Genomic DNA, 13718 nt, shown 5'->3' with positions numbered 1-13718 from the left:
AGGAGAAAAGAAGGGGGAGACGTCAGCGGGAGGAGACGTCAGCGGGAGGAGAAAAGAAGGGGGAGACGTCAGCGGGAGGAGACGTCAGCGGGAGGAGAAAAGAAGGGGGAGACGTCAGCGGGAGGAGACGTCAGCGGGAGGAGAAAAGAAGGGGGAGACGTCAGCGGGAGGAGACGTCAGCGGGAGGAGAAAAGAAGGGGGAGACGTCAGCGGGAGGAGAAAACAGGGGGGAGATGTCAGCGGGAGGAGACGTCAGCGGGAGGAGAAAAGAAGGGGGAGACGTCAGCGGGAGGAGAAAACAGGGGGGAGACGTCAGCGGGAGGAGACGTCAGCGGGAGGAGAAAAGAAGGGGGAGACGTCAGCGGGAGGAGAAAACAAGGGAGAGACGTCAGCGGGAGGAGAAAAGAAGGGGGAGACGTCAGCGGGAGGAGAAAAGAAGGGGGAGACGTCAGTGGGAGGAGAAAACAGGGGGGAGACGTCAGCGGGAGGAGAAAAGAAGGGGGAGACGTCAGCGGGAGGAGAAAAGAAGGGGGAGACGTCAGCGGGAGGAGAAAAGAAGGGGGAGACGTCAGCGGGAGGAGAAAAGAAGGGGGAGACGTCAGCGGGAGGAGAAAACAGGGGGGAGACGTCAGCGGGAGGAGAAAAGAAGGGGGAGACGTCAGCGGGAGGAGACGTCAGCGGGAGGAGAAAAGAAGGGGGAGACGTCAGCGGGAGGAGACGTCAGCGGGAGGAGAAAAGAAGGGGGAGACGTCAGCGGGAGGAGAAAACAAAGGGGGAGACGTCAGCGGGAGGAGAAAACAAGGGGGAGACGTCAGCGGGAGGAGAAAACAGGGGGGAGACGTCAGCGGGAGGAGAAAAGAAGGGGGAGACGTCAGCGGGAGGAGAAAAGAAGGGGGAGACGTCAGCGGGAGGAGAAAACAGGGGGGAGACGTCAGCGGGAGGAGAAAACAAGGGGGAGACGTCAGCGGGAGGAGAAAAGAAGGGGGAGACGTCAGCGGGAGGAGAAAACAAGGGGGAGACGTCAGCGGGAGGAGAAAACAAGGGGGAGACGTCAGCGGGAGGAGAAAACAAGGGGGAGACGTCAGCGGGAGGAGAAAAGAAGGGGGAGACGTCAGCGGGAGGAGAAAAGAAGGGGGAGACGTCAGCGGGAGGAGAAAACAAGGGGGAGACGTCAGCGGGAGGAGAAAACAAGGGGGAGACGTCAGCGGGAGGAGAAAAGAAGGGGGAGACGTCAGCGGGAGGAGAAAAGAAGGGAGAGACGTCAGCGGGAGGAGAAAACAAGGGGGAGACGTCAGCGGGAGGAGAAAAGAAGGGGGAGACGTCAGCGGGAGGAGAAAACAAGGGGGAGACGTCAGCGGGAGGAGAAAAGAAGGGGGAGACGTCAGTGGGAGGAGACGTCAGCGGGAGGAGAAAAGAAGGGGGAGACGTCAAGGGGAGGAGAACACGGGGGAGACGTCAGCGGGAGGAGAAAACAAGGGGGAGACGTCAGCGGGAGGAGAAAACAAGGGGGAGACGTCAGCGGGAGGAGAAAACAAGGGAGAGACGTCAGCGGGAGGAGAAAAGAAGGGGGAGACGTCAAGGGGAGGAGAACACGGGGGAGACGTCAGCGGGAGGAGAAAAGAAGGGGGAGACGTCAGCGGGAGGAGAAAACAGGGGGGAGACGTCAGCGGGAGGAGAAAACAGGGGGGAGACGTCAGCGGGAGGAGAAAAGAAGGGGGAGACGTCAGCGGGAGGAGAAAACAAGGGGGAGACGTCAGCGGGAGGAGAAAACAAGGGGGAGACGTCAGCGGGAGGAGAAAAGAAGGGGGAGACGTCAGCGGGAGGAGAAAACAGGGGGGAGACGTCAGCGGGAGGAGAAAAGAAGGGGGAGACGTCAGCGGGAGGAGAAAAGAAGGGGGAAACGTCAGCGGGAGGAGAAAACAAGGGAGAGACGTGAGCGGGAGGAGAAAACAGGGGGGAGACGTCAGCGGGAGGAGAAAAGAAGGGGGAGACGTCAAGGGGAGGAGAACACGGGGGAGACGTCAGCGGGAGGAGAAAAGAAGGGGGAGACGTCAAGGGGAGGAGAACACGGGGGAGACGTCAGCGGGAGGAGAAAAGAAGGGGGAGACGTCAGCGGGAGGAGAAAACAGGGGGGAGACGTCAGCGGGAGGAGAAAACAGGGGGGAGACGTCAGCGGGAGGAGAAAAGAAGGGGGAGACGTCAGCGGGAGGAGAAAAGAAGGGGGAGACGTCAGCGGGAGGAGAAAACAAGGGGGAGACGTCAGCGGGAGGAGAAAACAAGGGGGAGATGTCAGCGGGAGGAGAAAAGAAGGGGGAGACGTCAGCGGGAGGAGAAAACAGGGGGGAGACGTCAGCGGGAGGAGAAAAGAAGGGGGAGACGTCAGCGGGAGGAGAAAACAAGGGAGAGACGTCAGCGGGAGGAGAAAACAGGGGGGAGACGTCAGCGGGAGGAGAAAACAAGGGAGAGACGTCAGCGGGAGGAGAAAACAAGGGAGAGACGTCAGCGGGAGGAGAAAACAAGGGAGAGACGTCAGCGGGAGGAGAAAACAAGGGGGAGACGTCAGCGGGAGGAGAAAACAAGGGGGAGACGTCAAGGGGAGGAGAACACGGGGGAGACGTCAGCGGGAGGAGAAAAGAAGGGGGAGACGTCAGCGGGAGGAGAAAACAAGGAGAGAGACGTCAGCGGGAGGAGAAAACAGGGGGGAGACGTCAGCGGGAGGAGAAAAGAAGGGGGAGACGTCAGCGGGAGGAGAAAACAGGGGGGAGACGTCAGCGGGAGGAGAAAACAGGGGGGAGACGTCAGCGGGAGGAGAAAAGAAGGGGGAGACGTCAGCAGGAGGAGAAAAGAAGGGAGAGACGTCAGCGGGAGGAGAAAACAAGGAGAGAGACGTCAGCGGGAGGAGAAAACAGGGGGGAGACGTCAGCGGGAGGAGAAAACAAGGAGAGAGACGTCAGCGGGAGGAGAAAACAGGGGGGAGACGTCAGCGGGAGGAGACGTCAGCGGGAGGAGAAAAGAAGGGGGAGACGTCAGCGGGAGGAGAAAAGAAGGGGGAGACGTCAGCGGGAGGAGAAAACAAGGGAGAGACGTCAGCGGGAGGAGAAAACAAGGGAGAGACGTCAGCGGGAGGAGAAAACGGGGGAGACGTCAGCGGGAGGAGAAAACAAGGGAGAGACGTCAGCGGGAGGAGAAAACAAGGGAGAGACGTCAGCGGGAGGAGAAAACAGGGGGGAGATGTCAGCGGGAGGAGAAAAGAAGGGGGAGACGTCAGCGGGAGGAGAAAACAAGGGGGAGACGTCAGCGGGAGGAGAAAAGAAGGGGGAGACGTCAGCAGGAGGAGAAAAGAAGGGGGAGACGTCAGCAGGAGGAGAAAAGAAGGGGGAGACGTCAGCAGGAGGAGAAAACAAGGAGAGAGACGTCAGCGGGAGGAGAAAAGAAGGGGGAGACGTCAGCAGGAGGAGAAAAGAAGGGGGAGACGTCAGCGGGAGGAGAAAACAGGGGGGAGACGTCAGCAGGAGGAGAAAAGAAGGGGGAGACGTCAGCAGGAGGAGAAAAGAAGGGGGAGACGTCAGCGGGAGGAGAAAACAAGGGGGAGACGTCAGCGGGAGGAGAAAAGAAGGGGGAGACGTCAGCAGGAGGAGAAAAGAAGGGGGAGACGTCAGCGGGAGGAGAAAACAGGGGGGAGACGTCAGCGGGAGGAGAAAAGAAGGGGGAGACGTCAGCAGGAGGAGAAAACAAGGAGAGAGACGTCAGCGGGAGGAGAAAAGAAGGGGGAGACGTCAGCGGGAGGAGAAAACAGGGGGGAGACGTCAGCGGGAGGAGCCTTCAGTGGGAGTTACCTGGCTGGGGCACAAGGACCCTGGAGACGTCAGAGGTTTTGGAGTCTGGAGATGGCGTGGGGGAGCCAAAGGCATCGTGGGCCGGGGAGGCGCTGAGGGAGTTGCGTCGCTGCTGCTGGGGGGCCTGGGGGACGGCGGCCTGGGAGGAGGTGGGACGAGGAGTTCCCGCTACTTTAGTGTAGGGGTCCCAAGGCGAGGAGGGGCGGGATGATGGGGGGGAGAACATCTGGGGGGAGGATGGGGGCTGGTGAAGAGGCGAGGAGGGGTGGGGGGAGTGAGGGAGGGAGGAGAAGCCAGAGGGGGGAGGGGCTTGCGGTCGGAGGAAGACGTCGTCGGCCAGTCCGGAACTCAGGCCCCCCTGCGGGAGGTGCTGCTGTCTGGACTGACCCTCCCTGGACGCCGTTGGGTGGAGGGGGGAGGCGTTGCCCCCGGCGACAGGCTGCTGGGCGGGCGTCATGGGGCTCCGGCTGCCGGCGTCGGGGGACAGCTGCCCGGAGAGCCGCTGGCCGGCCAGCAGCTGCTGCTGCCTCTGCTCGTTCTTCACCTGCTCCAGCTTCTGAGTGGCCTCGATCTTCGCCTGCTGTTTACTCTTCTGACGCATTTGCTGAGACACACAGAAACACGAGGACGAGGACGAGGACACACAGCGACGTGTCACATTAGTCTCTACACGTGGAGTCAAAACACGGTGACATGGTGATGCTCGCTTTCCCTCTCTCTCTCTAAATGTGGGAGAATCTGTGCTGAATGAGTTTACAGGGGCAGCAGAGACCACGACTGAAACACCTCCATCATTAGACTCATTAAAGGAGAAGTTTACCCATGATCCTCTCTGTCCTCATCCTGGTGTGTGAGTGACTGGTAGGTAGTAAAAGTGTTGGAACTGGTCCAGTAGATCACCTCAGCCAGCAGCCACCAAACGGGCTGCAATGGCTGCAACGTGATCCTTTGGGACAACTGCACCTGATCACAGTAGGTCCACTAAAAGAGCTTGTTTGATCCACTGACAGGCTCAGAGTGTTATTCTAAGTGTGTGACAGCATCATGGAAAGGATCCCTACAGAGAGAGACCTGGAAGATCCTTTTGGTTTAACCACAAACAGCACACACACCAGACTACATTCACTAAAACAGGGATTTTAGAGCTGCTGCCTCCATCAGTCGGTTTGTTTGTGTGACTCTGACTCTGTTTTAACAGTTAGTTTAAATTGTGTAGCACAAAAACACAAACAAACCAGATGGAGGCAGCAGCTCCTGTGTTTCTACAGCTGTTTCTGGTCTACTGGACCAGTTCCAATACTTTTAGTACCTACCAGTCACTCAGACAGCAGGGTTGGAAACAGTGGAGTGTTCCTTTAACCGTGTGCTTGTGGTCAGACTGATGCTGGTTAATAATCAGACAGAAAGGTTTCAGTCCTGCTGTGGTTCTGGTTCTGTTGGGATGATATGGGGGGGGGGGGTCTGCGGGGGCTTTACAGTCACATCCTGACTCAGCCGATCAGTTGTTCTCCTGTCTGTCTGCCCTCTCCTGTCTGTCTCTCACCTGGTTAAATCACACCTGCAGTGATACCTGCTCACAGTGAATGTGAAGCTGCTGCCGTCCTAAAACAGAGTCCACACACTGTGGGGGGGGGAACAATATCTGAACGACTGAAATGTCCTGATCTCCACAGGATGAACCCTTCAGATTTCAATGACTCCATCGTCTCGTTATAGGTTAAAAAACTAAATTAAGGAGGCGGGGAGGGGGCCTCATCAGATTGAACCCGTAATCAGATTCATCAGGACGGAAACACTCTGGTTTCAGCTCGGAGACGACAAAGACATATTTGTGTAAATTTGGCCTGTTCACAAGAAAACAAAGACACTTGTTTTCAGAGTTTTTCTTTCTAAACTTGTCACTTCATACTCAGAATATTCAAGTTTTTTATGGCAAATCTGTATTTTTCTCATAAATTTACCACTTAAATCTGAGAAAATCTCAGTATTGTTATCGAAAGAATTACCATCCAAATATGAGGGAATATCTCAGAGTTTTTTCTTGTAAACTCGTGACTTCAGTCTTGGTAAATGTTTCTCTGAATATTACCCCCCCCCTGCTCTCTACATGTGTAGCTCCCCCGCTGGTTTGACACCATCGTCCTTTTCTCTGAACCGTCAGTGACAATAAAATAAACCAGCTGACGTAGAGTCCAGGATAAGCTGATCAGTGTGAGGTGGATGTTGACGGACGGCAGCGGAGCAGCATTCAGAGCGAGGCGGCATCCCTTCAGAGTAAAATCAGTCAGTTCTGAGGCAGACGGAGGCCGCGGACACCGACTCTGGGTCAGCGCCACTTCAGCTGCTCTCAGACTGAAGCAGCTGATGAGGTGACGTGAGGCGGTCGGATCAAACTCCCCTCCGGCATTCCCAGAATCCTCCTCTGCTTTTTCAAATGTGAACTGTGCTTTGGCCCAAAGAGGATGTCCGCGACCGATCCTGGGTCCATGTGTCTGAAATCCTCTTCGGCCCGGGAGAGTGGGCTCGGTCGCAGCGCTGCAGCTCAGGGATGATTTCCCTCTGATCTCAGCTATACGTCTACGTTCTACAGTGTGCTGCTGTGTTCTGCTAACGACAAGCTAAAGGCTACAGGTAAAGGCTCACTCCACTGTCTCTAGCCCTGGCTCTTATCTGTCCTCATCCTGGTGTGTGAGTGACTGGTAGGTAGTAAAAGTGTTGGAACTGGTCCAGTAGATCACCTCAGCCAGCAGACACCAAACGGGCTGCAATGGCTGCAACGTGATCCTTTGGGACAACTGCACCTGATCACAGTAGGTCCACTAAAAGAGCTTGTTTGATCCACTGACAGGCTCAGAGTGTTATTCTAAGTGTGTGACAGCATCATGGAAAGGATCCCTACAGAGAGAGACCTGGAAGATCCTTTTGGTTTAACAAACAGCCGTTATATTGCTCTCTGCACACTTCAAATTTGGTTAAATCCTACAGTTTCTGACTGGAGTCTGGTGTTGATGTTTTGGTTAAATCCTACAGTTTCTGACTGGAGTCTGGTGTTGATGTTTTGGTTAAATCCTACAGTTTCTGACTGGAGTCTGGTGTTGATGTTTTGGTTAAATCCTACAGTTTCTGACTGGAGTCTGGTGTTGATGTTTTGGTTAAATCCTACAGTTTCTGACTGGAGTCTGGTGTTGATGTTTTTTTGGTGTTGAACTGAAGCATGTGGACCGGCGCTGGAGCGACCCGGGACTGGAAGAGGATTTCAGAGGGTCATGAATCCAGGAAGTCTGCCTTGAACAGGTTCACCTTGAGATCTTACCAGAGCCTCTTTGCCACCTCCTGCTACAGATGCCTGGTAGGGACAATCTTTATCTGTTGGTGATTTTAGGGCTTTGCTTTGGGGGAGATTTTCCTGCCTCTTCTTACCGGCTCCCCATCTGTCATTTACCTCTCCCTTTTCAATGACAATTACATCAGAGATATTAGTCGGAGTGGGTGAGGCTCAGCAGGCATGCACTTCATCACTTATCTTCATCAACACGACACAATGACAACAGCACTATGCTTTGTATATACTTTCATGCCCCCCGTGCAAGCCAAGTAGTTACCATGGTTACTACTCAGAGTGGGAAACCAAAACCATCCGGCTGCTGTGATTGGATGACAGCCATCAGCTATCACTTCCTGTTGGATGGTAGTTTCATTTCAAATGTAAAAACTGACTCTTTATCATCAGTAATGTTGGTTTGTAAAACATATTATGAAGACACATAAAAAGAGGACATCCCAGCCTCTTTCTGCTGCCGTTCACCAGTCTGGCCTGAAGACTTCCCAACGTCTTATTTCTGAATGGAATCACCAGCATTTCAGACAACGATGGTCAGGTCTGGGGGTGGTCTGGTCTTGGTTTCTCTCTCTGGTTCTATTTCATGAATGGAGGGGGGATGATGTGTTAGATGACAAACACAATGAAACTTTGCTCACCTGTCTGAACTTCCACTCCTGCTCCTGTTCAGACTCTTTGGGCCTCAGTGGGTCCTTGAACTCTACCTCCATGGAAACAGCATCGTATGGTCCCACCGGCTGCGTTGGCGGCTGCAAGGGCTGGTGACGTTTGAGCGGGTCGTTGGAGAGCTGCACCTTGTTGATGCGCTGAGCTGCCCGGTTGTCTCGAGCTTTTTGCTGCCGGAGAGAAAAAAACAACACCTGGTTCACACAGACAAGTGGCCCTAAAAACGATCCCTGGGGAACCCCACAAGTTGTAGGCCAATCTGACTCTTTAATCCATACAAGTGGCAGCGTGACAGCATATCTTTCTATGCCGATGACACACAGTTTCATGTCTCCTGACGAACTGAGGCTCTTTCTCTGTGGATTTTATGTTATTAACACCTGGTTCTCTATCAGGATAGAACTGGAACTGAGGTCCAGAGAGAGAAACGGGCCACGACCCCGAACCACTAACACACTCTCATACCAGATACCTTCTGGTGGGACGATAATAATCAGCTGCAGCTCCGGACACATCAAAACACAAAGCTCACCACAAACGGCGCTCTGTCCTGAGAGCTGGCTTTCCTCCACAGCTTGGCGATCTGCTTCACCCTGGTGGACCAGTCTGAGACACACACACACACACACACACACACACACACACACACACACACACACACACACACACACACACACACACAGACAGACACACAGACACACACACAGACACACAGACACACACAGACACACACACACAGACACACAGACACACACACACACACACACAGACACACAGACACACACAGACACACACACACAGACACACAGACACACAGACACACAGACACACCACATTACTGTGTTTAGTAGACAGACTACTGTCAATTTATATATTTAGTTTTAAAGCTGCACTAGATGTCATTTCTTTAGATTCAAATGAAGCTTTGAGTCTTCTGTCACATTGTGTGTGTGTGTGTGTGTGTGTGTGTGTGTGTGTGTGTGTGTGTACCGGGGTACTGCTCCCTCAGCTGGGGGTAGTTGGTGTTGCAGTAGAGGACGGGGGCAACGGTCGCCATCTCCCCCAGAGTTTCTTCCTTCTCCCACTTCAACATGCTCCTCTGAGCCGTCGACATCACATCCTGCTCGCCCTCTCCCGCCTGATTGGCCGAGGCCGGGGCGGGGCCCGTGAGGGGACCGGGGGCCGGGCCCTCGGGAGGGGGCGGCCTGAATCCCGCCGGACCCTGAATGCCGCTGGGCATCATGGGAGAGTTTGTGAAGTGAGGAGCAGCTCCCATCAGGCCGTTCATCAGAGGAAGACGAACAAATGCAGCAGCAGCTGTGAGAGAACGAATTTAAACACCATCTCATCTCTGCAGTCAGAAAATCTACAGTTCCTGTCTCTGTAAACTCTTTGGGTTTGGACCTCAGACACAGACAGCTAAAATAAGCTAGCTCACTGCGGAGCTGTGGCTTTAATGTAGCAGCAGCAGGAAACTATAACATCATGTATAAAATAATGAGTCTGCAGCGACCAGAACGAGGCTCTGCTGAAGCAATAATTAGCATGAAAAAGGGCTGCGCTTGACCCTGTGAAGTGTCTGCCAGGTACAGCTGTGTGTGTTCTTGTATTTGCTACACAGTGAGGACTGGAACAGATTTTACCAGCAGAGTGAGGACATCTTGGCTGGTCCTCGCAACTTCAAAAGGCCGTTTGAGGGAGGAGACTTGGTTTAAAGGTTAATGTTGGGGTAAAGGACTGGAGAGCGCATTATGTCAACGAGTGTCCTCACGAAGACAGAAGTGTGTGTGTGTGTGTGTGTGTGAGAGAGTGAGTATACCTGCGTGGTGTGTGTTGGCCTTGCTCCCAGCAGCAGTGTGTGTGTGTTGGCACTGCTCTGGTTGGTTGCTGCCGTTTGGACTGCAAACAGCAGTGAACACCTCCTCCACGTCCTTCCCCTCCAGCTCTGCACACACACCAAGACAGAAACACACACATGAACATGAGCTGAGCCCCTGAGCCCTCTCAGTACTGCTGTTTGTCAGAGAAACGATCACTAACAGTCCTGTGGCTCCTCCACAGACCCGACAGGTCGAAGTCGACACTGTAAGACGCCCCAAACGCACCAGATCTTTAACAATCTGCTAGTTTATAAACCACGAGAACTGCTGCTCAAACACCGTCAGAGTCTCTAATCGCAGCATGATTCTGCTGGAAAGACATCACTTCCTGTGGATTTTTCACATTAAAAGCTTACCAGTAAAAGACAGTCAGGAAGGCTTTTAATCTGAAAAAAATGCTATGCCTCTGACTGGTCAGGTTCAGACAGGACCCTCCCCTGACTGGTCGGGTTCAGATGTTGTGATTTCAGCAGGTGAGACGAGCGTGTTCAGTCTTACCTGGGATCTTGTAGAGTTTGCTGAGGATGGCACCTGAAGAGCAACAATACAACACACACCGTCAGACTTCATTCCATTACATATATATATCCTTATCTCTCACCGCCTGAGCTGATGGAGAAGGAAAGAAACCAAATAATCAATGAAACACACAGTAATCAGCATCATGGATTCTTTCTGGGATATTCTGAGACAAAAAACGGGTTAAATTTACGAGAAACAAAACTGATTTATGAGAACAAAACTAGAATATTCTGAGATTCTAACGTCACATTAGCAGGAAAAAAGTCTGAAAAATGTTTTTGTCAGTGATCCACACTGGATCGACCTCGTCACACCAGGGATGGGCCGTGATTTTCAAACATAGTTCTAAAATAAATTAGAAAAAAGATCAGAATTTGAATAGTTTCCATGATGATATTCTTGTTCCTACCGTCCCCTGGCAGTACGCTGTACAGAGCAGTACACTGATGTGGAAAAATGTAATTCTGCCATAAGCAGCACGTGTTTTAGCAGTAAAGATGAAGAAATGGCCAATAAGAACAATGACGAAGCCAGAAGGAGTTCCCCTGGCTGCATCTGGTGGGAAATTGGAATAATCTTTGAAATCAGAGACTGTTGAACACTTCGTAATCGTATCTAGCGATAACAAAATATTCTGACTTTAGCTCAGAAACACTAGATTTCTCTGTTTTGTCTCGTCAAACAGAAGAAGAGAAATGAAATTCTGACACGACGATAAAACTCAGCGCTGCTCTTTAAACGCACCGTCTGAGACCATCTTGTCCAGCTCAGGACTTAAGATGGCATCCAGAGGCTCCTCCTGTACCGTCCTCTGGCCACGGCCGCCACTTCCTGTCAGAGAGGTGTCGTCAGCCATGGAGCTGATATCCAGACCAGCTGAGAGAGAGAGAGACGGAGAGAAAGACAGATTAAAGAATGACATGATATAATATATAATAAAGACAGGAGGTGAACAGGAAGCTGCAGGAGAAGAAGAACCAGTCAGTGTTATCTGGAGGAGGAGGAGAAGAAGAACCAGTGGGTGTTATCTGGAGAAGAAGAAGAAGAAGAACCAGTGGGTGTTATCTGGAGGAGGAGAAGAAGAAGAACCAGTGGGTGTTATCTGGAGAAGAAGAAGAAGAAGAAGAACCAGTGGGTGTTATCTGGAGGAGAAGAAGAAGGAGAAGAAGAAGAACCAGTCAGTGTTATCTGGAGGAGGAGGAGAAGAAGAACCAGTGGGTGTTATCTGGAGGAGGAGGAGAAGAAGAACCAGTGGGTGTTATCTGGAGAAGAAGAAGAAGAAGAACCAGTGGGTGTTATCTGGAGGAGGAGAAGAAGAAGAACCAGTGGGTGTTATCTGGAGGAGGAGAAGAAGAAGAAGAACCAGTCAGTGTTATCTGGAGAAGAAGGAGAAGAAGAAGAACCAGTGGGTGTTATCTGGAGGAGGAGAAGAAGAAGAACCAGTGGGTGTTATCTGGAGGAGGAGAAGAAGAACCAGTGGGTGTTATCTGGAGGAGGAGAAGAAGAAGAACCAGTGGGTGTTATCTGGAGGAGGAGAAGAAGAACCACCAGTGGGTTTTATCTGGAGAAGAAGAAGAAGAACCACCAGTGGGTGTTATCTGGAGGAGGAGAAGAAGAACCAGTGGGTGTTATCTGGAGGAGGAGAAGAAGAAGAACCAGTGGGTGTTATCTGGAGGAGGAGAAGAAGAAGAACCAGTGGGTGTTATCTGGAGAAGAAGAAGAAGAAGAACCAGTGGGTGTTATCTGGAGGAGGAGGAGAAGAAGAAGAACCAGTGGGTGTTATCTGGAGGAGGAGGAGAAGAAGAACCAGTGGGTGTTATCTGGAGAAGAAGAAGAAGAAGAACCAGTGGGTGTTATCTGGAGGAGGAGAAGAAGAACCAGTGGGTGTTATCTGGAGGAGGAGGAGAAGAAGAAGAACCAGTGGGTGTTATCTGGAGGAGGAGGAGAAGAAGAACCAGTGGGTGTTATCTGGAGAAGAAGAAGAACCAGTGGGTGTTATCTGGAGGAGGAGAAGAAGAAGAACCAGTGGGTGTTATCTGGAGGAGGAGGAGAAGAAGAACCAGTGGGTGTTATCTGGAGAAGAAGAAGAAGAAGAACCAGTGGGTGTTATCTGGAGGAGGAGAAGAAGAAGAACCAGTGGGTGTTATCTGGAGAAGAAGAAGAAGAAGAAGAACCAGTGGGTGTTATCTGGAGGAGAAGAAGAAGGAGAAGAAGAAGAACCAGTCAGTGTTATCTGGAGGAGGAGGAGAAGAAGAACCAGTGGGTGTTATCTGGAGGAGGAGGAGAAGAAGAACCAGTGGGTGTTATCTGGAGAAGAAGAAGAAGAAGAACCAGTGGGTGTTATCTGGAGGAGGAGAAGAAGAAGAACCAGTGGGTGTTATCTGGAGGAGGAGGAGAAGAAGAAGAACCAGTCAGTGTTATCTGGAGAAGAAGGAGAAGAAGAAGAACCAGTGGGTGTTATCTGGAGGAGGAGAAGAAGAAGAACCAGTGGGTGTTATCTGGAGGAGGAGAAGAAGAACCAGTGGGTGTTATCTGGAGGAGGAGAAGAAGAAGAACCAGTGGGTGTTATCTGGAGGAGGAGAAGAAGAACCACCAGTGGGTTTTATCTGGAGAAGAAGAAGAAGAACCACCAGTGGGTGTTATCTGGAGGAGGAGAAGAAGAACCAGTGGGTGTTATCTGGAGGAGGAGAAGAAGAAGAACCAGTGGGTGTTATCTGGAGGAGGAGAAGAAGAAGAACCAGTGGGTGTTATCTGGAGAAGAAGAAGAAGAAGAACCAGTGGGTGTTATCTGGAGGAGGAGGAGAAGAAGAAGAACCAGTGGGTGTTATCTGGAGGAGGAGGAGAAGAAGAACCAGTGGGTGTTATCTGGAGAAGAAGAAGAAGAAGAACCAGTGGGTGTTATCTGGAGGAGGAGAAGAAGAACCAGTGGGTGTTATCTGGAGGAGGAGGAGAAGAAGAAGAACCAGTGGGTGTTATCTGGAGGAGGAGGAGAAGAAGAACCAGTGGGTGTTATCTGGAGAAGAAGAAGAACCAGTGGGTGTTATCTGGAGGAGGAGGAGAAGAAGAAGAACCAGTGGGTGTTATCTGGAGAAGAAGGAGAAGAAGAAGAACCAGTGGGTGTTATCTGGAGGAGAAGGAGAAGAAGAACCAGTGGGTGTTATCTGGAGAAGAAGAAGAAGAAGAAGAACCAGTGGGTGTTATCTGGAGAAGGAGGAGGAGAAGAAGAACCAGTGGGTGTTATCTGGAGAAGAAGAAGAAGAAGAACCAGTGGGTGTTATCTGGAGGAGGAGAAGAAGAACCAGTGGGTGTTATCTGGAGGAGGAGAAGAAGAACCAGTGGGTGTTATCTGGAGGAGGAGAAGAAGAACCAGTGGGTGTTATCTGGAGGAGGAGAAGAAGAACCAGTGGGTGTTATCTGGAGGAGGAGGAGGAGAAGAAGAACCAGTGGGTGTTATCTGGAGAAGAAGAAGAAGAA

General features: G+C 52.0%; 1 protein-coding gene across 1 annotated transcript in view; it reads right to left on the bottom strand.

The window, feature by feature from the left end:
- Positions 1–13718, bottom strand: part of kmt2ca (lysine (K)-specific methyltransferase 2Ca) — a 52053-nt gene that overhangs the window by 27545 nt on the left and 10790 nt on the right. The window contains exons 18-25 of the mRNA XM_070852790.1: positions 10989–11120; positions 10221–10253; positions 9662–9787; positions 8833–9159; positions 8375–8448; positions 7815–8012; positions 7150–7284; positions 3837–4440 (exon numbers count right to left, since the gene is read on the bottom strand). Coding sequence (XP_070708891.1) covers positions 3837–4440; positions 7150–7284; positions 7815–8012; positions 8375–8448; positions 8833–9159; positions 9662–9787; positions 10221–10253; positions 10989–11120 — 1629 coding nt within the window. The remainder of the gene's footprint in view (positions 1–3836; positions 4441–7149; positions 7285–7814; positions 8013–8374; positions 8449–8832; positions 9160–9661; positions 9788–10220; positions 10254–10988; positions 11121–13718) is intronic.

The sequence above is a fragment of the Pempheris klunzingeri genome, chromosome 21, assembly GCF_042242105.1.
Source record: "Pempheris klunzingeri isolate RE-2024b chromosome 21, fPemKlu1.hap1, whole genome shotgun sequence".
In the NCBI taxonomy this organism is placed as follows: Eukaryota; Metazoa; Chordata; class Actinopteri; order Acropomatiformes; family Pempheridae; genus Pempheris; species Pempheris klunzingeri.
This window is presented reverse-complemented; position numbering and strand designations above follow the sequence as displayed.